Below are 25,877 nucleotides of genomic sequence, written 5' to 3' on the forward strand. Positions count from 1 at the left end.
GTCACTAGTAGTTGAAGCATCAGATTAACACAGTGCTGCCTACAATGGATTGGTGCTTTGCTGCCCCATCTGTTGTTAGCTTGCCCTGCAAATCCAATTATGTTCTTAGTTTCCCCGGTCTAAAAATAGTAGAAAATAAGGGAAAAGGGCCACGTCATTAGACGCAAGCACAGGGGAAATTTGAGCTATGGGTTCTTTTTCTTGTGATGAGGAGATGACTGGGGTATGACGAGCTGCCAGACGGGAGCGCCGGGATGAGGGAGAGGTGGGTGGAACGGCAACAAGGGATGCATAAGAGGAGGAAGGATTAGGTTCAGAGAAAGGAACTTAAGAAGAATCTCTCCAGATACTGGATGAAATAAGGTAGGCCCCATAATGTGTGGAATGCAGGTTTTATCGTTTATAGCCTGAGCAGCGCTCATCCGACAAAGTGTAAAAGTGTGTGTTTGCGTACAGTCACACAGTTTGTCACCAAAAGTCGGCATGTTTTGTACTTTATCCTTCGTGTCAGCTGCTATAGCTACTCACTCTCTTTTCTAGAACAGTCCTGGTAAGTTTGCAGAACAGGGAGCGGTTGAGGAAGGCAGAAAACACCCATTTCAATCCCACACACAGCGAGTGAGATACAGCTTATTAATAAGAAAAACGGGAGTATTTTACTGAGCCGCCTTCATTTTTATCTGTTTGTGTGTAAGTGACACAGAGCAACTGAAGTCATTCATCATGTGCTCTGTGTGAAGAGAAAGACTGTGACTTTTGTCATTTATGTCAGCACTGCAGTGACTTACTTTCTCTGCAGGAGGTTTTATTTGGAGCTGTGATTTTTAAATCAACTGTTGTACTTTGCTGTTATTTGTGTCAACAAATGTGTCTGCATGCCAATAAAAACATCTTAAAAAAAGAGGGCTTTTCATTGAAGGTATTTTCAGTGTTGGGTAAAACTACTTTGAAAGTATAGGTTTGCAAACATGTTGGAAGAAGCTGAATAACAGAAGTGCTACATAATGGTAAATGGACTGAGTCTTATAAAGCGCTTTTCTACAATACACTCAGAGCACTAACATCTTACATTCATACCCTGATTGATGCATCTGAAAGCAACTTGAGGTTAGTATCTTACCCGAGAATATTTGGCATGCAAACCCACAACCCTCTGATTAGCGCTCTACCTCCTCAGCTACAGCCACCCCAATGGAGTAAGCTAGTTTGGTTAAGTAAATCTTTGAAGAAATAAACAGAAAAACCGACATTATTTAAAGAAATAAACACGTTAGTTCTACATACAGTGGGGCAAAAAAGTATTTAGTCAGCCACCGATTGTGCAAGTTCCCCCACTTAAAATGATGACAGAGGTCAGTAATTTGCACCAGAGGTACACTTCAACTGTGAGAGACAGAATGTGAAAAAAAAAATCCATGAATTCACATGGTAGGATTTGTAAAGAATTTATTCGTAAATCAGGGTGGAAAATAAGTATTTGGTCAATAACAAAAATACAACTCAATACTTTGTAACATAACCTTTGTTGGCAATACCAGAGGTCAAACGTTTACTACAGGTCTTTACCAGGTTTGCACACACAGTAGCTGGTATTTTGGCCCATTCCTCCATGCAGATCTTCTCAAGAGCAGTGATGTTTTGGGGCTGTCGCCGAGCAACACGGACTTTCAACTCCCGCCACAGATTTTCTATGGGGTTGAGGTCTGGAGACTGGCTAGGCCACTCCAGGACTTTCAAATGCTTCTTACGGAGCCACTCCTTTGTTGCCCGGGCGGTGTGTTTTGGATCATTGTCATGTTGGAAGACCCAGCCTCGTTTCATCTTCAAAGTTCTCACTGATGGAAGGAGGTTTTGGCTCAAAATCTCACGATACTTGGCCCCATTCATTCTGTCCTTAACACGGATCAGTCGTCCTGTCCCCTTGGCAGAAAAACAGCCCCATAGCATGATGTTTCCACCCCCATGCTTCACAGTAGGTATGGTGTTCTTGGGATGCAACTCAGTATTCTTCTTCCTCCAAACACGACGAGTTGAGTTTATACCAAAAAGTTCTACTTTGGTTTCATCTGACCACATGACATTCTCCCAATCCTCTGCTGTATCATCCATGTGCTCTGTGGCAAACTTCAGACGGGCCTGGACATGCACTGGCTTCAGCAGCGGAACACGTCTGGCACTGCGGGATTTGATTCCCTGCCGTTGTAGTGTGTTACTGATGGTGACCTTTGTTACTTTGGTCCCAGCTCTCTGCAGGTCATTCACCAGGTCCCCCCGTGTGGTTCTGGGATCTTTGCTCACCGTTCTCATGATCATTTTGACCCCACGGGATGAGATCTTGCGTGGAGCCCCAGATCGAGGGAGATTATCAGTGGTCTTGTATGTCTTCCATTTTCTGATGATTGCTCCCACAGTTGATTTTTTCACACCAAGCTGCTTGCCTATTGTAGATTCACTCTTCCCAGTCTGGTGCAGGTCTACAATTCTTTTCCTGGTGTCCTTCGAAAGCTCTTTGGTCTTGGCCATGGCGGAGTTTGGAGTCTGACTGGTTGAGGCTGTGGACAGGTGTCTTTTATACAGATGATGAGGTCAAACAGGTGCCATTCATACAGGTAACGAGTGGGGGACAGAAAAGCTTCTTACAGAAGACGTTACAGGTCTGTGAGAGCCAGGGATTTTCCTTGTTTGAGGTGACCAAATACTTATTTTCCACCCTGATTTACGAATAAATTCTTTACAAATCCTACCATGTGAATTCATGGATTTTTTTTTCACATTCTGTCTCTCACAGTTGAAGTGTACCTCTGGTGCAAATTACTGACCTCTGTCATCATTTTAAGTGGGGGAACTTTCACAATCGGTGGCTGACTAAATACTTTTTTGCCCCACTGTAAATCTGAAAAAGTGCACCATTCACTGCAGAAAGCAAGAATTTCAGTTATGTTATGTATACACTTGAGGACCGACAGCTTGATCCCCAATCACGCCTATACATGATCACTAAGCAACACCCACCCTTGACTTCCAAAAGGTCAAGTGTGAGGCAGTGGCTGCCTGACAAATACGTTACCTGGGCATGGCTTTGCAGTGGTCAGCAGGGAGAGAACAGCATGCTAAAAAAAAGTGCTTAATTTGCAGTAAAGAAGCAATGTACAATAAAAGTCCTGCATCATTTATTTCCTTTTACAGCCCAAACTTATTTGAATCGTGTCTGCAAAGGGCCTTAAGAGCTGCCTAGATGATCGTTTGAAACTCAGCATTGCCTTATCTCGAGAATAGGGATGGAAAATGACAGTGGCGATGAACAATAAGCCGTGTTCAGCTCTGAATTTTCTTGACATGACTTGCATTGCAAGGTATTTTCGTTGCGTTCCATTAAGCTTCTTCAGTTCTCCAGTTGTTACTGGTATTGTGCACGGTGGATGACTGGGATACCGCCCTGGCTTTAATAGACATGTTGTAAGAAACATGTCTATTAAAGACGTCGACGCCTGACCCTAGGTCATCTTGAATTAAATCAAAGCACACGTAACCTGATTAACAGAGCTTGGGTTACTTGGCAATTGATCATGTTGCCAGGCTCGGCACAGTAAGCTTGTCTGCTTTCTGTCACTGTTTTAATGCTGTTCGTGTGTCAGGAAGGTCATGGAATAAACTGCATGCCAAACTTTAGTTCTGTCCAACCAAAGAACCTGCCACCAGCACAATCTAAAAATAAACTGAATGAATAAATATAGTAAATTAAAGACACCAGCGTGAAAACAATATATAAAGCCTCGACAACTTTCCATGCCTCCGCTTTTATTCCTTCATTATACTGCAGTGGCAACAAACCAGGAAACCTTATAAGTTATTAATGTTACTAAATTGTGTAAATGTCTTAGGTTGTTAATCTGGTTACATTACAGCTTGTTATATTCCCTGTACTATAAAGAAATAGTAACTTAGTTTTCTCCTTCGTCTTGTTATTTGCTACAAAGTTTGTTGACAGGTTTATTGTTGCTGATGATGATAAGTTTTTTGTAAAAAGTTTTTTGTGTATAATCAGTTTTGTACTTTCCCTTAAATTCTGTCATATACATATGGCGTATTGTTACAATAGCCAAAGTTTCAAATAATGTAATAATAATGTAATCCCTGTAAGTCATAAGCTCAGGCTTCAGACAGCACTAAAGGTTCAAGTTCAGACAGTTTTTTTCTGCTCTTGAGTCTGTGTGATGTCAGGGAGAGATGCTGAGAGCCCCACCCTCCTGACAGGCAGCCAATCAGAAGAAGATTGCTTTTTAGGACAGGCGGTCTTAAAGTGAGAGGAGATAAAAAGACTGAGGGGCTACAGTAATACCCAGCATAAGATGCATTTTTTTCAACAGTGAGTCATGCAGGGCTGTTCTGATCGAGTCCAAGAACAAAAGCTTTGCCTTTTTTCTGGCTGTTAACGGAAAGAAAGCCTTTCTAGCACTTCTTCTAGTAATGCCAACTTTTTCCTTTAAGAAATCCCACTTCCTCAAAATGTATTTTATATGATTTTATAACATTTAGGAACTTTAAAGCCAATGTTAAAGTAAATATAAGCAGGTAAAAATCAAGGATTATTGCATTTTAATGTGTTCAGTTGTGACCCATCCTGCATATCTTCCTGAACTGTATTAAGTATGTATTGTTTAAAATACATATATTAAATTTATAGGATTGGAAAATGATAATAGTGATGAGCAATAAGCCGTGTTACATGTTGCTGCTCAGTACACCGGATGTTTTCACTTACTGGAAGCTTCTCAAGGTAATTTAGCACTTCAGAAATCCTTTAACCTAAGCACATAAGTGCTTTAAATGTGCTGATCACCATGCTTTGCTCAGCAGGCTCTTAGTTAGCGCTGATAAAGAAACTGATTCAAAAATACACTTGCAACATCTAACGTTTTCTGTTTCCTTATCTTTCATTTAATCTTCAGACGTGCATATCAGTATGATTTGTTAAGAAAATATGCTAAGCGCTTGTCACAAGAGCTTTCATTTAAATTAAATTCTATTGACACAAAAAAGGAAAAATCAACTTTCAGAAAGCTTCGATGGCATTTGATTGAGTATTTCATCTAAATTGAGTCTATTTTACAAAATGTAGTGTAGATGAACATCTGAACTTTTACGTTGTAACATAAGGAAACAAAGAGCCTTATTCTCTTGCAATAAAATAAAAAATTTGGTAATGGGGTGCTTTGGGTTTGTCTCTTTTGCTTGTGTATCCCAGAAGTATGGGTACGTTTGTGACCCTGGCAGAGGTTTTGGAGGCCCGGGGCTCACCGCTGGATGAGGATGAGGTCTGGTGTCTGCTTCTTGCCACCACAGATGCCTTACTCGAAATCTCCAAAAAAGGTAACCTTCCTTCATCACCTTCCCAGTTTCACAACTGTTTAAGGACAGGGCTTGATTTAAAACATAGACTGTACAATAAAGATGGATATAGCCACTGTACTCATTAGTGTATGAGGTCCCATTTTGAAACCTTTCACCTTTGCCATGGTGTTTTCAATGTGAAAAGGTCGATGTAGATGATTAAAGAAACCAGGGGACAACTCATAGTCATAGACTAACTATTTGTCAGTTAGAAGTTAAGGCAGATGTACAGTGCATCCTACTTTTTCTTTCTTTTGATGCTAAGGGAGCTCATAATGTACAAAATGAAAATCATGATGTAATTATTAGGACCAGAAACTAGCAACCAAGACTGTAAATGCTTCCATACATGAAAGTTTATTGATGTTTTAAACTGAGGGCCCCCTGAACCCAAAGAAGTCACCTTCTCGTTGACCCCCTTTTCAGATCTGAAAGTTACATTTAGTATCTCTGATATTCTTTCTCTAGTCCAAAAGTAATGTTCAATAACTAACACACTATGGCTGAAAGCATGCTCTTATTCAAAAAAATCTCTTTTTATCAAATCTCTCGAGCTGGTGACAAGCTTGTGGTGTGCTCTCCGTTTAGGTTCAGGCAACATGTGCAGCGTGCTGAGCCCAGGCTCAGTGCTGCTCTCAGCCAACGGGAGTCTGGCCTTCAAAAGCTGTGCTCGAAATGAAGACGTGGCCTCCTTCACAGCCCCTGAAGTCCAGCAGGGTCACACCGCCTCCTCGAGGACTGCAGTCGAAAAGGTGTGTTGTTGTTACTTTGAGGTCTTTTATATTGCAGTGCGTGCTTGTTCTGAAAAACAGATGTTCCACAAGCACAGCTGTGGGCAATTTGCTAAATATGCAGCTGACTAAATTCGGAAAATCTTGCACTGACCAAAAGAAAAAACATAATTGGAAATCATGCATGATACCTCGTAGGATTAAAATTGTAGATAACAATGAAATCTCAGGTTAACTCATTTAGTAGTCACGTATTTGGTGTGTATCTACTCTTCAGATGGTTGTATACTCACTGGGGATGACTCTTTATTGGTGTGTTGACTATCACCTACCTCACAACCAGGTACTCCTCCTCTTATATCTTTCCGTAATCTCATTCTTCTTTATTCTTAGCACTTGCGTGCCATTCATTTTGCTTTTCTTCTGTATTTTTCTCCCCAGCCAGTCCAAATAAGTGCTGAGCTGGAAGGTTTGCTACTGAGCATGTGCGAGGACATGATGTTGAGAAGGACGGACCTGCTAACGGTGCTGGAAACCTGTGAGCTACACCACAAGGCTTCAATGCTTCCTCCTGCAGAGCGTCTCATTAGGCAGCTGGTGGAGGATGTTTACAGAAACTCGGTGAGTAGTGGTTAAGTGGTTAGGTTGAAGCTCCGCTGGTTAGCTGAGATCATGTCTGGTTTTGATTTTGTGATAACTCTGTTTCCTTGAGTTTGACAATGATTTCTTTAAAGGCTGATCATGTCTCCATGGCTGATAATGGATCCCAGCTAACAGACCGCAGTCAAGTGGTCCGGGACAGATTACACAGTAAGAAAGTGCTTCTAATTGTCAAAATATAATGTTTCTGAAAAGTCTTATTAGCTTAAAGCATTAGAAAAACAATAGCACTTTCATGTCTGTATATTAAATGTAAAGCTGCTGCAATCAGCAGGTATAGTTCATTAGTGCTCATTAGTGAAAGTGTAGATCTAGTTGAGGCCCACCTAATAGGGGGAAAGCAGGTCTTTCATCAGTTAGCACTTTGTCTGAAGTGGAAAAAAAGAGTTTAATGTTGATTGTCAAAGGTCTGGTCAAAGTACACTACCTAACAATGCTTTACAATAGCATGAGAATGATGTCAGTCCTAACTATAGTGCTGATTGGTGCTGAACCAATACTCCTCTAGTGGCACTGATAGGACAGGTACTCTTCAGATGAGTCATGTTTTGTGGTCTGTCCCACTTTTCTCTAACATTTTCTGTGTTACACTAAGAGTTTTGTCATTTCTCACTGATTTGTGTCATTCTACGTTCTTTCAGCTTGCTAGCTGTCAAGTGCCAGTGTCCCAATTTTGACTCCTGACTGTGTGCACTGCTCTGCTTGCTCAGTTAACTTATGCTAAATATTAAAGTAAACAAAAGAGAGAATGTTATACTAGTATAAGTTATGTTGTTCCTTCGGGGCCCCCTGAAGGAAATCCCCTTTCTTACTGTCCTAGAGACACATAACTGTGTTAAGTAACTCCCAAGCAACAGTATAAATTTACTTGAGTCATTTGTGTTATTTCAGCAGAATACTGTGGCTGGTTAACTCAATGGCTTTTCAGTAAATCAGTTTAACATTTTAGAGTAAGTAAGGTTTTTTTATATAGTGCTTTTTAAGAGCAGAATTCACAAAGTGCTTTACAGTACAGAAGTAAGTATACACCAAATTAAAATAGTACAAAGAGATAAAAATAAATAAGAGCAAGCCTGCACAGGTGGGTCATAAGTTTCTTGAGTAAAACACAGTCTAACCTTTACATAACCTCCATCCATGCATCCATTCTCTTCTGCTGGTGAAACAACACAAATGACTCAACTGAAGAAAACCTAATTTGTTCAGTAAATCTAACTACATTATTCTTTAAAACCAACAAAAGTTGAGATTTTTTTAAAGCATAGATAAAGTATAGATTTTGATATAAAATGTGTTTATTAATGAGCCACAGAAGTCTCATCATCCGTGGACAGAGCTTGTCCCTGCTTCTAGGCTAAGCTAATATGCTAAGCTAACTACATGCTAGACATGAGTGGTATCAGTCTTTACCCTGCAAGAAAGCTAAGAAGCATATTTTAAAAAATAATATTCAGCTTTTATGTGACATACATGCTTATTTTTCAGGGAGCTCTTTTAGTAACTCAACATGGTCGCTGAAGAAGAAGATGTCCGGAACATTCTCGGGGGTATCTTATTCAGCTAATGCCACAGGGTATGAAATGTGTTTTACACATCTTATAACAGCTTTCTGCCACATTTTAAATCCTATTTTGTTTGCGTCACGGGTGGGCACGTTCAGTTAAATGTATTTTCTTAAATAAGGTGTGGTAAAATAACTAAAAAAGACATAGAAACCATGCAGAGTTGTCAAATCCCAAAGGAGTGTTTAACAAAGCTAGTTCCATCAAAATGTTACTCCTGTGTGCACAAGCTATCATCTCATGAGTGACGGATCTCACCTGCCATCAGACTGAGAATGGAAATCTAATTTTCCCCAGGATTCCCTTGGGAGGCCGGCAAATAGAGAGGTACGGCAGTTGGCAGCAGCTGAACCGCAGCCCCGGTAGTCCTTATATGGATGGTAATCGAAATGCCAACTCAAGATCCCTCACACAGTTTGACTCCTCAATGAGTCTGAATGATAAGAAAGTAAAGGTGAGTGCATTTGTGACATTATATTATAGTATAGTATAATGTTTCCCAAAATAATTGTGATAATGTATGTAATTTGTGAATCATCTATATATTTAGTTATTACTACAACACATTGGGAAATATGGTCTTTTTAAATGGATTTCAGACTTAAACAGGTTCTGATTGTTAGATTGATCAGAATCAGAAACATAACTGACCTTAAAGAAGCACCCAAGATAAACAAGGTCCTTTCGAAGCTGACGGTGAAGAGTTCACCAGTCTGTGAAAGACAAAGTAGGTAAAATTTTTAACAATGAGAACATTTTTCAGTTTTAGCTATAGTTTGTTTCTTTTGTTCACTGATTGCAAAGACTCAAGAAAACAGTCTTCAAAAGTAAAAAAATTAAAATAATATGGGATATTCTGTTAGCATAGGTTAGAGAAGGAACAAGGGTTACAGGGATAAGGATTTGGAGCAACATATGCCGCCATCCAGACTTTTTTCCCTTAACAAATTGAGTAGGACACCACTTCCTGTGTGTACCACGATCACACAGTAAAATTGTCAGTTGCACAACCCTCCAGTGGCGTATCTACAAGGTACCATAGCTCCCCCATGTCCCAGCTACTTTAATAAAGTTTAAATTTAATACATTTGTATTTATACTTGTATTTTGTATTTGTTGTGCCACTTTCTGCTTTTACGTTTTCATTACAAATGTCATGCTTTGTACCCTTTACCTTAAAGGGTACTTATTATTTTATAGCTGAACATTATTAGAGATAAACCACAAAACCAAATACAAATAATAAGAATGATAAACACGTAGAAAATTAAAGAGATATACAAGCAACAATGGATTAATACTTATGATCCAGTAATATGTATATGTTTCTGAAAAGTGCCATTCGATGTAATGAGTATTCTTACTTAAGGTGCTTTAAATATATCTTGATTATGCAGCTTATGCACTATTGAGCTACTTAATGATTATAACTTTTAGTTAAATAAAAGGTTTAAATACTTCTAAACACACTTTGCAAACCAAAGACCCAACACAAAATTATGTATGAAGGCCTCTGAAGTGTCACTTTTCACATCAGAAATCTGTAAAGTGGCAGAGATGTGAAATATTGGATTTAAATTGTTTTGAAATCACTAGACCAACAAATTTGGCAGACACTATATTTTCCTCTCCATTTTCCTGTGTGTTGCAGGACATGGGTCCTGAGTTTATTAGAGTGCTGGATGAGCCGCTGGTTGTCTTGGAACTTCCTGGATCCATTGTGGTGAGTACAGTCCTGATATTTTAGGAGATTTACTTTCAAGGACACACAATACTAGAATACTGCTAAATGTGTTTACTCAAGTTTTGATGTGCTTTCCTCAGTTGCATTGGTCTCTGGTTGAATGGAATATTAATCAGTTTAGTTTCAAACTATCCATTATAGAATTCTGAAGAGTAATATTTTGCAGAATGAATATTTTGTCTATTCATCTAAAAAATTATATCTTTCATAATCTATTTTGTTCATCTACAACCAAAATTGACCCGTCAGTCCTGTTAGATTAATTAGACAGATAAAAATCCGATATTCTCTAACTTCTATTTTTGCAGTCAAAGAAAGGGAAATCTCCTACCACTCAAAGAGAGCTGAGTGTTGTAATGCCGAATGGCCAGAGCATCCTTGTCAGGTGCGAGGTGAAATCCAGAGGAGGAGACGTCTTCGACATGATTGTGGCTCACTTCAACCTTGTGGAGCATTTCTACTTCGGCCTTGCTTACATTGATGGTAAACGTTTTTGTGTGGTGCGGGTATGCTGTAACTGATACGTTATCAAGTCACTAAAGTTTTTTTCTTTTCTCTCTTCTCTGGTCAGATAATGAGTTTTTCTTTGTGGACAATGATACCAAGATTTCTAAAGTTGCTCCAGATAGCTGGAAAAAAGTGCCTACTGCCACCTTTGTCCTTTTCTTCAGGGTCAAATTCTTCATCAACGACATTTCTCTTCTTTTGTATGTTGTTTTTCCCCATGTTCGATTATTGCCAAAAGCCCTAGTTTAAGGGAGAAACTTTTGAGTGTGTGTGATCTTCTCCATCAGGCACAAACAGTCCCGACACCAGTATTACCTCCAGCTTAGGAGAGATCTTTTGGAGGACAGGCTGTCCTGTCATGAGGAGACTGCTCTGTACCTAGGAGGTCTGGCCCTGCAGACGGAGTATGGAGACTCCATGCCTGAGGTTCTGTACCTGAAGCTAAACTATAGTTAGAATATAGTTATATGCCGTCACTATAGTTAGTTAGTAACTCATATATAGATTGGATCAAGCTGGAATCCAGGTAGAGTGCTTCTATAGATCCTGCTTATCCATCATACCCTTAGTTTGGGGTGAATATTTTGATTATTATTGTTTAGCTTTTGATCTTGATGATGTCATTATCCTTTAATTCTGTTCAGAAATTATTTGAATAGCATTAACATAAGTCTGTTATCTGGTGTTGTTTGCAGGTATATGGTAGGGGCTACTACCGCCCTGATCAGTATGTCTCCAAGAGCGTGTTGGAGAAATGTGCCTTGCCTTACATTCAGGGGGAGCTGTTGCAACTTCACACCAACAATGCTCAAATGCTCACCGACGAATCAGAACTTGAATTTCTAAAGGTATCAAACCTGTCTTTATTGTGACAATATTTAAATAATGATGCAGTGTGTTTTACTATATCTTCATAGCTGTGACCACTGTTAGTCTCACAGAAATGGTGGTTACCGCTTTGTGTTTTCTTAGGTGTGTCAACAATTGCCTGAGTACGGCGTTTCGTTCCACCGTGTGACACGGGAGAAAAAGCCTTCAGACGGAGAGATTATTCTTGGGGTTTGTGCCAAAGGTGTTATCGTCTATGAGGTGAAAGATGGCAGCAGATCCACTGCTCAGACTTTCTACTGGAGGGAAACAGCAACCATCTCGTCTTATGTGAGTGAAGTAATGGTTTCGCCATTGGTTGGTAGTGATCATAAACTCTGTGTAAAGGATGGAGCTGTTGTTTGCTAAGCTATTCTTAAGTCTCAATAAGTTCTGGCTATCACCGTATTAGGTCTTTGAAACCATACTCTTTCATGGTAGCTGCTTGTCCATCACAAAGTTGGCCGGGCCTTAAGCTCACCCTGTTGAGTTATCCTTCTGGAGAGTAATGGAATTCAAAAAGTACTTTCATAATACTTCACACTAGTCATTAAGACCGTAAACCTAGCAGAAAAATATTTACTGAGAGCATGAATCAAAGGAGCTTAGGGCCATTTGCCCATAGACTTCCACACAACCAGACATCTCTTTGCAGCCAGAGTAGTTGCCTTCTGCTGATTAGGAATGAGACTTGGAAGCTTCCTCCATGTTTTATACAGTCTATGGGAGTGACACACGGTTTCCTTTCATGGTCTAGAAAATTTTCCTTTGTTTTTTCCGCAGAAGCATAAATTTGTAGTAGAGTGCCGGGGCAGCAAGAAGAAGCACACGTTCATCACGGAGAGGTCGAAGATAGCCAAATACCTTTGTAACCTTTGTTCAGCGCAGCACAAGTTTAACAATGAGATGAACTCCCGTCAGCTAAGCCACAGCCTGGTGTCAGGTTAGTTATTTCAGTGTTACTCTGTCTCAGTGAAGAAATACACCAATCTCAGAAGAAACTAACAAAAACACAACCATAAAGTCTACTCTGCTGTCCAAATACTAAAGAGGACTTCTGCCTCTTTGTTCTCCAGAGGACAACATTGTGCAGTACGCAGCAGTGTGCCGTGCTCAGAGCAGCCAGCTTAAGTCTTCCTCATGTTCTGAGACCCCTCAGGATGACAGCGGTCTGACCACGCCTCAGAATGAGTCCATGACCAAGCTGTATGATGATGTCACAGCCAAGATCGAGGCCCGCATAAAACAGCAGCGCCTCAACGAGCAAAGGTACTTTGTTTTCCAGCGGTTTTTACAAGCATAACACTGTTTCCCGCACTGAACATTCAATTTACAGATGAACCAAATCATTATGACCACTTAGGGAACACTGATCGTGTTGTAGCATCTGTGCATGTCGAGGTGACGGATATATATATATATATTAGATGATAAGTGAACAGTTGGTTCTTGTAGGAAATGTGTTGGATGCAGCAGAAATGGGCAGGTGTTAAGAGCTGAGTAACTTTGACAAGAACCAACTGGTTGCTGCCAGCCACTTGGGTTGGATCATCTCTGAAACAGCAAGGCTTGTGGTGAGTACTTACAGGCAGCGATACCTAGGGCATTGACAAACCTCCAACTGGAGAGAGCATGCTGGGGGGTGTGCTGGAAGAATGCTGATCCAAGTCACGCCTTACAGGACTTAAAGGATCTGCTGCTGTCGTGTTGATGCCTAATGCTACAGGACTGCTTCAGAAATCCATGCTTTGGTTTGTGAGAGCTGTGCTGGTAGTGCAACGTGAATACCAACTAGTGGTGGTCGTAATGTTTTGGGTCATCAGCTTTTTATCTCATAACTGTAGCAACGACAGAGAAGCAATTGGCTTTTATGGCCCATACTTTCGTGAGAATGTCAGTGATTCTCCTGCAGTTATGTAATCCTTATCTAGATTATTATTTTTATAAAGGTGTACTAGACAGGTGAATAGAAGAGGAAAGATATTAAAGCTTTCATGAAGTTACCACGGGTAATTTTTTTGTGCTTTGTGTTTCTTATTTAATGCTTGCTCTAGCAGTCAGTGCAGCAGCAGTGGTATGCTCTCACCATCGTGCTCTCAGAGGAGTGGATCTGAAGCCCCTTGTGGTTCGCCAGCAGCCCGAGGTACACTATATAACCAAACACACTTTCAGCCACTTTAACCGACACATGACAGGTGGTTTACACCAAGTACTCTTATGATAGAGCAGCATCTTAAAAACGTTTAATTCTGGTTGGTTGCCTTGTGATTCAATGCTCCATCATCAAGTCATTGAAACACAGCTGCTTTTCCCACATGTTAACTCTACTGTTAAACTACATTTTTTTTGTAGAAACTCCAACTAAACTGGGGACACCATCTGAGAGAGAAGTGATATGTGTTTCCTTAAAGAAAGACCCAAAGCTTGGCCTAGGTAAGCTAAACTCACTTTGTATATATAAAATGCTGTTTTCAGAACCAGCTGGACATAACTAATACATGTTAGATACAATCACTGTGCCATTTCTGCTACATATTACTACTATTCTGTATAAATATGTGTGACGGTTCCTCTGGAATCTGTTCAACCCAACAAACTCTCTGTTCATCATATGTTTTTACAGGTATAGTAATAGTTGGCGAGGACACAGTAGGGCGTTATGATTTGGGCATCTTTGTAGCCTCTATTGTGCCTGGTGGACCTGCTGATAAAGATGGACGCATTAGAGCTGGTATGGACTCATGTGGATATTTTACTTAAAGTTAAGTAATACCACATAAAACACTTAGAAAGAAGAAAAACGGATTCCAATATATTATGCTGACTGTTTCATCCAGCATCGTCTTTTATTCTAAGAAAAATGATGCAGAGAATATGTAGCATGTAAGAAGAAAGGAGGACAAAGATGGCACTTGAGGTGTCTATGGGGTGTTTGAGGTCACATGTAGTCTGTACATGTACTGTCACTGGACACTAGCACCATTTAATTTCACCATGACCTTTGCCTACAGGTGGCCGTCTGATCTCTCTGAACCACATCAGCCTGGAAGGTGTTACCTTCAGCGAGGCAGCAGAGGTCATGCAAAACAGCCCAGAGGAGGTGCAGCTTATTATCTCACAGCCGAAAGGTGCTTTGTGTGCATGTGTGTGTGTGGTTACTGTATGTGTGTAATAATACTTGAGTACTTGTGACCTTTGACCACTTTTATGTGTAATATTGAGGATTCAGCTGCTTTTTATATTTTTTCTACCTTTTAGCCTGCTAGCAGCATTTCAGTTTTTTGTTGATTCCACCTTCCAGCCTCCATTGTCACTATAAAAAGCTTAAAACCGCAGTCTCCATTTTGACTTAAGGCTGAGAGTGTTAATATGTGTTAGCATTTCATTCTTTCTGCTTTGCCTTACATTTAGAAAGAAACATAAAACAGGATTACGTAAATGGCTTGTATACTTTAAGATTTTACGACTCAGATCAATGTAAATGAATAATTTTATTTTCAAGCAGATTCTGTTTAATTTTGTTGAAAAAATAAGTATTTATAATGGGAAACTGCCCACTGTTGCTCTGTCCAAGAGTTTCAAGCAGATTTGATGACAGATTGCAAGACTAGCAAGTACCCAACCAGTGTTGCCAACTTAGCGACTTTGTCGCTATATTTAGCAAGTTTTCAGACCCCCTTTTTTCTAAAAAAAGTCGCTAAAAAAAGACGTGAAAGCGCATATCGCTTTTACTCTCAACAAGCAGCGGGTGCTGTAACGCAATCAGTTCTTCTTTTACTCTTTTACTCTTATGCTGTTTGCTGATCACAAGGTTTAAAACTACTTATAAACACACACACAAAGTAACTCCACCAGAGTGCCTATTTCGGGTCACTTTTGCCGGTCCAAGCCCGGGTAAAGGAGCAGGGTTGGAATTGTGACATTAAAAAAACAATAATTGCTAAAATAAATTTAATTTGTAGTTCTAAATAAATTCTAAATGCATTTAGGATGTTTTTTACTCACTTTATGTCTCATCCACGATGTTATTTCTCTCTCCAACAACATAGATTACAATTACATTAGCATGACCAATTATGCAAATTAGGTGATGACATCATTTAGCGACTTCTAGCGACTTTTAGGACAGCCAATAGCGATTTTCCTTACTGAGGAGTTGCCAACACTGGTACCCAACAGACTTCTTTTGTTACTAGTCAGGTTTCAGTTCATGTGCTAGCTTGTATAGACCTAGCTATCAAAAAGAGACTACAGAAGCACTTAATACAGGGGGCTCCGATTACCATTGGGACCACTGTTGCCTTCACTCCCGACTTCTTCTCGAGCTCTTCTCTCAGCCTTTGTATTTCTCCAGCTTCTCGTGTTCCTTCTTCCTGATTTTGCTATCGCTCAGTATAGCTACATTTACCACTACAGCCATCTTCCTCTCCTTGACCACCACTAGCATGGCTGGTTTGTTAGCCATCACCAGTTTGTCTGTTTGTACCTGGAAGTCTCACAGGATCTTAGCTCTGTCATTCTTGACTACCCATTTTGACCTCGGGACTTCCAGGTCATACATGGCACACATGTTATGTGTACTATGCCAGTCACTTGGTATGGCGTTCCATGTATGCCCTGCCTGCTAGCATCTTGCACCCTGCTGATATGTGCTGGGTTGTCTTTGGGGCATGTGGGGCATTACACAGCCCACACCTGGGGTCTTGCCTGGTGTGGTAGATCCCAGCCTCTATGGCTCTTGTGCTGAGATTTTGTTCCTGTGCTTTTGATTTGATTTGTGCGATATGACCAAAATCTCATATCCCGATATAAGACATCTATTGTCCCGATAACGATATAAATCACAAACATTTTACATTTTCTGTAAATTCTGTGAATCTCAGGCAGCTCGACTTGCGTGAAGTATTTCCAGCTGGGCGTCATGTACCTGGAGTCGAGTGTTTTAACCGATGCATGAAACGATACATTTTTAGACATAAGTTGTAACGGCCGCCTTTTTCTTTGTGAGTATTTATTACACGGCGTGCTGCGGGGAAAAGCCTGTTCTAATGTTTGAGTCTAAGGTTTATTTTTTAGCACCTGGCGGCTCTTTTTTACTTCTCATCTGTAAACACTCTGCATACTCTTTCATGTGATTCAGTTATTTTGAAAAGTCTCAACAGGATCTTGAGCTTTATTGTGAAAGTTTTATGTGGAACATAAACAAGCGGACACGCGATGCTGTTACTGTTGTTGTTGCTAATGACAACGCATAAAAACAGGCGCTTGTCCGTCCGTAGTGTGGTTATATTAAGTATAAGAGAAAGAGAGAGCTTTAAGAAATGAATATAGCCACTACAGTGACCATCAAAACGATGAAAAAATATTGCCGTAAACAGTTTATTTTGCGACACCACGAAACAAACGATAGCGTAAAATTAAACGATAGACGTTTTTATATCGTCATCCGATATATATCGTTATATCGACCAACCCTACTGTGCTGCCATTATTAGTGCTGCCATTTAGTTCCTGATGAAGGCTCTCATGGTCCTGTTGATCTTGTATAGTTAGGCATTCCAGCATCCATGTGTGGGGTATTGACTCATAGGCTTTCTTGTAGTCAATCCAGGCGGTGGTCTTACAGTCTTGAGCGACAGCTCGGTCTACCAGTAGCTGATGTTTTGCCTCTCTGGTATTCCTGCCAATTCCTTTCTGTGTCCCGCTCATTTATTGAACCATGTGCCTGTTCATCGTAGCTGCTAAGATGCCTGACAGGAGCTTCTATGTGGTAATGAGGCCGGTTATTGGCTGCTAGTTGGATGGGTCCGTTGTCTTCTGGAGGTCCTTGGAGATCAGGACAGTCCGGCCTCAAGTTAACGGCCTCTCATCTACAAGCAGCTGGTTCATTTGTGCTGCCAGATGCTCACGGAGTGCAGTCAGCCTTTTTCAGCCAGTAGGCATGAATTATATCAGGGCCTAGTGATGTAATTCTTCACACTGGGACCCTTTCTTGGATATATGCCACTGTGATGGTCACTGGACCCTGTTCAGGAAGGTTGACATGGTCTGCTCTTTGGTCCAATAGCCACTGAGCATTGTTGTTATGGGTTGCGTCCTTCTCCCATATGCTCTCTAGCAACTAGCTAGCTTAGATAAATAAAAAAAACCCTACTTTTTTAAAACCCTACTTTTTTCACTTAAAGTAGGGTTTAAAAAGTTTTTGCACTACCCCCATCTTTGCTGTTGCAAAATTATCCTGTACATTTTCATTTACGATTCTTTGAATACTGTTTCTCTTTCTTACAGTGTCTCTGCCATTATCCACAGTTCCCATCAGTCCCAGCAGTAATAATTGTCGTTCTCCTGGGTTGAGAAAATATATATCCCAGACAACACTAATGACAGATGGACGATCGAGAGATGATAGCCTTGATGAGATTGTGTCAGTCATGATGACGCCAAAGACCAGCAAGAAACTAGACTTCCCCCCTGAAGTTCGAGTTCTCAGTACACAGGTAACATCCAAGCAGTTTAGGGATTTAAACTGTGATAATTCTGCACAGTTAATTGCTAAATATCTGTTTAACAACCTTCTTTAAGCATACTTCAGGTGAGGTAAGGACGAAGCTTGAACTTTGTGTTGTTAATGTCTGTGTTATGTTCAGGATAGCTGTTCTGTGAAGCCGGAAGAGATCAGCATGGAGCTCAGGAAGATATCAGGAAATCTGGGCATTAGCATATCTGTAAGTTTGTGACATGAATGAATATAGAATGAACAGATTGGGCAGGAAATTGCCCACTTTTAAGATGTGGACTACAAACTGAGATTTTGAAAATAGCTTTTTTGGTATTAGCATTCAATAGCCTGTACGCATCTAACTAATGTGTTAAGAAGGCAATAATTCGATTAAAAACATTAGGCTTAACAGTCATGGAGGACAATTAGTACAGCAGCTCATCTCCAGCAGTAGACTGCAGCCAATCTGATTAACATCTATGGTCTGACAGGATTAGAGAGAGTTACCTTTCTTGACCTGATCTGCACTGGAAAAGAAAGCAATACCACACTGTAAAGTACTTTGTAGTGAAAGCTCCTCTAATAAATGTTCTTCAATAAAAACACGCAGAATGGATGATTTAGGAAAATAACTAGGATACAACCAGTTGACAGTCAGCTGAGTTGAGTTCTCCATTGCAAAGAGACTGACCCAGATTGACTGGAGTATGCTGAGAATCTGTCACATAGGTTGCTCTCCTATTTTATTCAAAATAAACCTTTTTAAGCAACTTTATTATCAGTATATCACAGTATAATTATCAATATATCTATGTTGTCATCAAGTTAAACTAAGGTCTTCTGTTAATGATGGTTTAGGGTGGCATCAACACTAACCTTCCTAATGGAGGAATCTACATCAAGAGCCTTGTTCCAGGAGGGGCTGCTGAGAGAGATGGACGTTTGCATATAGGTATTACACTCTTTTGCTCTTTGGCTCTCGGAGGAGGTGGACGCATCTTTCTCCCTCTCCCTCCCTTATCTTCCCTGCTGCTGCTTCTATGTATTTGTCTAGTCTCATCTAACTCTAACCCTCAAAGAGTTTCCCAGTCTTGTTCTCTAAAACCTAAAGAATTATGGATTTAATCAACTACTCCCGTAATGGAATTGACACCCTGCTAGGCTTGAGAGAGCCCGATTGTCCTGTGGAGACGTTTGCTGCCGGATACTCTATGGTTGGTTGCGTCGTGTGTCTGGCGACACTCTCGATGGAGGACATTGAACGACATCTACCAATTTGGAACCACGATAACAGAGTTCGGGCTGGTTGGAGCTGGCTTATCGAAGAACAAGAAGCGGCTACAGCTGTTCAAAATCCCATAAAGCTGGCCAACATGATAGACGATGGCAGGGCTGTGAGTACTCAGACTGTGTTTTGAATGCAATATGGATAAGATCTTGGAGAAGAACAACGGGAATTGAGATAATTGGTGACCAGTGATGGACATTAGACCAACTGTAAAAATTGGATGCAGTTGTTCGCACTAAACCCAAACATTCACCATCTTCACTCATGCGGCCCCCCTGGCGCCAGCTGAAGGCCTGCCAAGGTTGAAGCTGACTGGAACAACAAATTCTTCCCATGATAACAGGATTGTTGTCAGAACTCTTTGTCCCTCCTTCAAGGCCACCTGGGTCCACTGGAGACCGTTGACCTTCGCTTAACCGGGCGTGGTGACACTTTCTCTCAGCTGAACACGGGATACACACATGCACACGCACGAAACATGTACACTGATACTGATACTGATGCGCCCTCACTATCACCCTCCCTCCCCCAAATCCAACGCCTCCTGCTTACCTCCCATCCGATGTGGACACCGGATCAACTGGAGGTGCAATCAAAGATTGCAGCGCTCCCAGATCAGCTGTACACACTGGAATACTCTCCCATGTTGCTTGTTCAATTCAATTCAATTCAATTTTATTTATATAGCGCCAAATCACAACAAATGTCGCCTCAAGGCGCTTCATAGATACAGAGAAAAGCCCAACAATCATATGACCCCCTATGAGCAAGCACTTTGGCGACAGTGGGAAGGAAAAACTCCCTTTTAACAGGAAGAAACCTCCGGCAGAACCAGGCTCAGGGAGGGGCGGCCATCTGCTGCGACCGGTTGGGGTGAGAGAAGGAAGACAGGATAAAAGACATGCTGTGGAAGAGAGACAGAGATTAATAACAGATACGATTCAATACAGAGAGGTCTGTTAACACATAGTGAGTGAGAAAGGTGACTGGAAAGGAAAAACTCAATGCATCATGGGAATCCCCCGGCAGCCTACATCTATTGCAGCATAACTAAGGGAAGATTCAGGGTCACCTGGTCCAGCCCTAACTATATGCTTTAGCGAAAAGGAAAGTTTTAAGCCTAATCTTAAAAGTAGAGATAGTGTCTGTCTCCCGAATCCAAACTGGAAGCTGGTTCCACAGAAGAGGGGCCTGAAAACTGAAGGCTCTCCCTCCCATTCTACTTTTAAATACTCAACAAGTAGGCCTGCAGAGCGGGAGCGAAGTGCTCTAATAGGGTGATATGGTACTACAAGGTCATTAAGATAAGATGGGGCCTGATTATTTAAGACCTTGTATGTGAGGAGCAGGATTTTGAATTCAATTCTGGATTTAACAGGAAGCCAATGAAGGGAAGCCAAAACAGGAGAAATATGCTCTCTCTTTCTAGTCCCTGTCAGTACTCTTGCTGCAGCATTTTGGATTAACTGAAGGCTTTTCAGTGAGTTTTTTGGACATCCTGATAATAATGAATTGCAGTAGTCCAGCCTGGAAGTAATAAATGCATGAACTAGTTTTTCAGCGTCACTCTGAGACAGGATATTTCTAATTTTAGAGATGTTGCGCAAATGGAAGAACGCAGTCTTACATATTTGTTTAATATGTGCGTTGAAGGACATATCCTGGTCAAAAATGACTCCAAGGTTCCTCACAGTGTTACTGGAGGCCAAGGTAATGCCATCCAGAGTAAGAATCTGGTTAGATACCATATTTCTAAGCTTTTCAGCGCTGAGTACAATGACCTCAGTTTTATCTGAGTTAAGAAGCAGAAAGTTAGTGGCCATCCAAGTCTTTATGTCTTTAAGACATTCCTGCAGTTTAACTAATTGGTGTGTGTTATCTGGCTTCATGGACAGATAGAGCTGGGTGTCATCTGCATAGCAGTGAAAATGTATGCTATGTCTTCTAATGATGCTGCCTAGGGGGAAGCATGTATAATGTAAACAGAATTGGTCCTAGCGCTGAACCCTGTGGAACTCCATAATTAACCTCAGTGTGTGAAGAGGACTCTCCATTTACATGCACAAATTGGAGTCTATGAGATAGATATGATACAAACCACTGCAGTGCAATACCTGTAATACCTACAGCATGTTCTAATCGCTCTAATAGGATATTATGGTCAACAGTATCGAATGCTGCACTAAGGTCAAGAAGGACAAGCACAGAGATGAGTCCACTGTCAGAGGCCATAAGAAGATCATTTGTAACCTTCACTAAAGCTGTTTCTGTGCTGTGATGAACTCTGAAACCTGACTGAAACTCTTCAAATAAACCATTCCTCTGCAGATGATCTGTTAGCTGTTTGACAACTACTCTTTCAAGGATTTTTGATATGAAAGGAAGGTTGGAGATTGGCCTATAATTAGCTAAGACTGCTGGGTCTAGAGATGGCTTTTTGAGTAAAGGTTTAACTGCAGCCACCTTGAAGGCCTGTGGTACATAGCCGATTATTAGAGATAGGTTGATCATATACTGTATAAGATCGAAGAATTAATCAATGGCAGGACTTCTTTGAGCAGTTTTGTAGGAATGGGGTCTAAAAGACACGTTGATGGTTTGGAGGAAGTAATTATTGAAGTTAACTCAGAAAGATCGATTGGAAAAAAAGAGTCTAACTTAACATCAATGGAACTAAGAGTAGCTGTAGATAATATTACATCTGTGGGATGATTATTGGTAATTTTTTCTCTAATGATAAAAATTTTATTTGTGAAGAAGTTCATGAAGTCATCACTAGTTAACGTTAAAGGGATGGTTGGCTCAAAAGAGCTCTGACTTGTCTGTGTTTTATTGTGTTATGGTGTGTTGATATCTGTGCATTGCTGTATTATCCTTTTGTGTTACACATTTCGATGTTTTTTTCCCCCTTGCTACCTAGCCTGACCTGTCTCCCCAATGTGATGTTTGTGTATTGTATGTACGGTCGGCAAGGTCTGTCATCTCGGTTGTGAGCAACTGACAAATAAAGGCTATCTCATCTCTCATCTCTTACACTCTGTGTTAAATCAAGCAATGCTAAAACCTAATGCTTTAATCAAATAAATAAAAAAAAACAACAACCCAAAAGCAAATAACACGGAGGCACAAAGGAGTCAAAACTACAATATCACACATTTGTAATTGTAAAAAGAAGTGTTATAGTAAGAGTTAACTGTTTCTTAACTCTTTCATTTTCAGGTGACAGACTGTTGGAGATCGACGGCACTAACTTCCAGGGCTTCACCTACCAGCAGGCTGTGGAGTGCTTGAGTAAAACTGGGGAGGTAAATTAATGAAATGCAACTACAAGGGACCAAGGATTACCAGTGTCTGCATTTGATGGTGACTTATGATTTAGCCATACTAATGATGTGGATTTGTGGATGTCAATGTGAGAAACAACTACTGCATGATGAACTATCCAAAAGTATAGAATCAGATTTGTGTGCTCAGACTTAAAAAAAACTCCTGAAAATCATTTGCCGTCGTATTAGATACAGTTTGTAACTTTATTGGATCTCAAGCGATCTAAAGTAAGGTCTAAAATAATCTCTCACTAAAGTGCCGGTACTGCACTCTGTCTATGCTGCTGTCCATGGTGCCAACTATAATACCCTGATAGTATAAAGATGGATTTAGTTCACTTCCATGATTCTGGATTTGAGTGCTATGTCCTGTGGTCATTGTGTCTGCAAAGACACTTGAAGATGAGATATGAGCGAGCACAGCGTCCAGACTGAGCCACATTGGTAGAAATCCAACATGAATTCCATTTCAGTCCAGCTGCAAATGGATTTATCCTGTCAGTTTTTGGTCTCATCTCTTTGCTTCATATCAAACTGAATTCTGTTCCACCGTGGCCATCCATTTACATTTTTCCTTTTGTTACTCTCCTATCTCCGCCCCCCCCCCCCCCCCCTTTTTTTTTTTAACCAAATCCCAATCTTGTCCTGTCTTCTTCTATCATAGGTAGTGTCCTTGGTTGTGGAGAGGGAGTTGGTCAACCTACCCAGGGTCTATCTTATTGCTGATACCAGCAGCACTGTATCCAATTCGAGCCTGAGTTCATCTACCAGCCAGCTAAGATGCAACAGCTCCTCATCTGTGAGCACTACTTTAAACACGATATCTGATCGGCCCTACGAGTACAGCTTTGTTACTGATGGTACGACACCTCAGCTCAGGTTCAGAAATTAATACATTAATACAAAATGAATACAAAATGCTTAATGGCAAGCACATCAATGAGATGTTTCATGTAGTTAGTCAGGAGGGATTTTAGACCACTATCTTTACAAAAACTGTTACACAAAAAGGTGTAGTGGGGAAAACAGGAGACATCACTGTGACTTGACTGAAGAGCAAACAATACAGATTCAGACTGGCCTATCACATAATCCTTCCAGAGAGGAAAAAAAGGAAAAAGGAATAGGTGAATAAGAGAACTTTTAGGAGTTGGTGTAACATATTCGTAAGCATTTAAGCAACATGAATTAACAGAGACGTTATTGAATGAAGGCATTTACTACACACTCTTCTATCTTCCTTCTTCTTCTCCTTTGACCTTCCAATGCTTCACCTTATCATTATCCCATTACCGCCCATATCCTCGACCTCAAAGACAACACCAAGGAAGTGACTCTGATCAAGAATGAGAATGGGCTGGGCTTCAGCTTCTTGATGTGTGAGCTGGACCCGCCCATCCGAGATTTTGGGAGCCTCGTCCGGATAAAGCAGCTTTTCCCGGGTCAGCCTGCTCAGCAGAGCGGCAGAATCCAGGAGGGAGATGTCCTGCTGGCCATCAATGGCCAGTCGCTCAAGGAGCTGTCCTATCCAGTATGTGGAGATGCTAAATTAAAGTAGGCAGTGCAAATGCAAATTCATCCTCGGGGCTGTAGATTTTGTGGTAGATGTTCGTTGAGATGTACTTGAGAATCTTTTTGAGTAACTGGGTCATGATTACTGGAAAGAGACATCACTGCTGAGTTTTTCAAATGTACTTTTTTGGTGCTTTGAGCAGCACAAGGCAAGTACAATTTAGTTCTGTTATATTCAGGAGCAGGCTGACATTTTTACAGCTGATATCTACAAAAGTGGACAGCTCACACCAAAACAATCTGTAGGATAAACAGCACTGCAGGCAAGAGGGAAGATTTGTTAATTTGGTGTGAACCGTCCATTTAAGCTTAATCATCTGTGTTTGCTAGTTTTGTTAGTGGGCTTTGATTTTCTTCCATTCAAATCAGATATAGTCTTATGATACGATGGATTTTATATAGCTGTATGAAACTTGGTTTCTATGCAGTATATACGATGATTAAAATCTCAAAAATATCTGCATGCATTTTTGTTTGTTATCAACTATTCATCCTGCAGAAGGTGCTAAAGCTTTTCAAAACTTCACCACCTGAAGTCCAGCTGACCCTCTGTCGTCCTCCACCAGGTAAATACGCACTCTGACACACACGCACATACACGTTTCTACATGCACCGACTTCACCCACTTGTCTGCCTGTTTACCAGGGATTCTTCCTACAATTGATCAGTTTGCTGGCTCATGAGTGACCTCATCGTCTTGCTTCGCCGGCATCGTCTGAAGCAACCGTGTGCTTTAGAACAAAGCAGGAGGTGGCGACGGAGACTGTAGGGAGAACGGCCGATAAAGCTGTTTTGATCAGTTGACAGGAACATTAAGCTGATCTCATAAATGGACTCCAACACTGTAGAAAGGTCAGGAATGTTCCACAGCGTCAGCTGATGTGACTTGACAGCAACACTGTGATAAAAAGCCTGTGGGAGTTTTGTCATATGTGATTACACGGTCACTTTTTATCACTGTCAGAAAGACACTGGAAAGTCTGTTTAATCGTGTTTGATAGTCCACAGGGATAAACACTGCTCTTACATAACTAACATTGTAATTTGGCATAATGTTGCTAACACTAACATCTTACATAACGTGCCATGACATGAAGGAATGTAACTTTTATTAAATTAAGAGGCTGTGCTTCTAACTAATAATGAAAGTTTATCTTTGTTTTTCAAAGAAATAAAGACGGGATAGAAGAGCAGAGATGTTGGAGACACAGTACGGCTATTTCTGGACAGAATATCTGATGTATAGGTGAGTGTCTGGATAATGAGAAATAATAATGTTATTGATGTAGATTGTTACACCCAGACTGTGCACATAATTTCTGTAAAATGCTTTTAAAATGGAATGATTAAAAAGCATACATCTTTAATGTCATTAAAAAGAAACAAACAAGAATCAGAGTACAAGTTTAAATTTATTTAGGATTTTTCCTCATCGACAGAGGATTAAAAGTGTGCAAACACGCTCAAATATATAAATACACCCACTGAAGTATTTTAATAAGCAGTGGTGGAGGTTCTATAATGTCTCATATAATTTCACTCAGCAAGATCTATTAACTTCTTGTTATTGGTAGTTTCTCCTTGCCAGCATAAAAAGGTTTGACAGCATTTATTGGATTAACCAATACTCAGAACAATGGGAAACTCCAGGCATCCCAGTGAATAAAAGGGAGAACTGTAGCATTGCACAGGTTGGGACGGTTTCTCTCAACCATTTTTAAACAAGTTC

General features: G+C 40.6%; 1 protein-coding gene across 8 annotated transcripts; it reads left to right on the plus strand.

Moving 5' to 3' along the window:
* The first annotated feature begins 117 nt into the window (after positions 1–117).
* On the plus strand, positions 118–25,000 carry frmpd2 (FERM and PDZ domain containing 2). 8 transcript variants are annotated; one of them, XM_085170696.1, is made up of 28 exons: positions 118–363; positions 5,246–5,370; positions 5,980–6,143; positions 6,400–6,465; positions 6,564–6,743; positions 6,857–6,932; positions 8,268–8,355; positions 8,642–8,798; positions 9,996–10,067; positions 10,397–10,571; positions 10,660–10,795; positions 10,883–11,021; positions 11,291–11,443; positions 11,568–11,753; positions 12,246–12,405; positions 12,539–12,731; positions 13,517–13,605; positions 13,806–13,895; positions 14,086–14,193; positions 14,474–14,590; positions 17,751–17,959; positions 18,110–18,187; positions 18,820–18,913; positions 22,469–22,554; positions 23,240–23,435; positions 23,892–24,106; positions 24,647–24,713; positions 24,794–25,000. In XM_085170696.1, exons 2-28 carry the CDS (start codon positions 5,250–5,252, stop codon positions 24,829–24,831), a joined length of 3,453 nt encoding a protein of 1,150 aa, XP_085026822.1. In that variant the 5' UTR covers positions 118–363; positions 5,246–5,249; the 3' UTR covers positions 24,832–25,000. The 8 variants fall into 8 exon arrangements, with proteins under 8 accessions (XP_085026822.1, XP_085026824.1, XP_085026826.1 ...); XM_085170698.1 differs by having other exon boundaries at positions 13,815–13,895; XM_085170700.1 differs by having other exon boundaries at positions 13,815–13,895; positions 17,772–17,959.
* Positions 25,001–25,877: the final 877 nt, after the last annotated feature.

The sequence above is a fragment of the Neolamprologus multifasciatus genome, chromosome 8 (assembly GCF_963576455.1).
Source record: "Neolamprologus multifasciatus chromosome 8, fNeoMul1.2, whole genome shotgun sequence".
NCBI lineage: Eukaryota > Metazoa > Chordata > Actinopteri > Cichliformes > Cichlidae > Neolamprologus > Neolamprologus multifasciatus.

Excerpts from the sequence above, each read along its gene's own strand:
- frmpd2 (XM_085170703.1), top strand. The coding sequence starts at position 4,694 with ATGATAATAGTGATGAGCAATAAGCCGTGTTACATGTTGCTGCTCAGT. Across the intron at positions 14,194-14,473 it reads AGATGGACGCATTAGAGCTG|GTGGCCGTCTGATCTCTCTG; the intron begins GTATGGACTCAT and ends CTTTGCCTACAG. Across the intron at positions 18,188-18,819 it reads ATCTGGGCATTAGCATATCT|GGTGGCATCAACACTAACCT; the intron begins GTAAGTTTGTGA and ends ATGATGGTTTAG.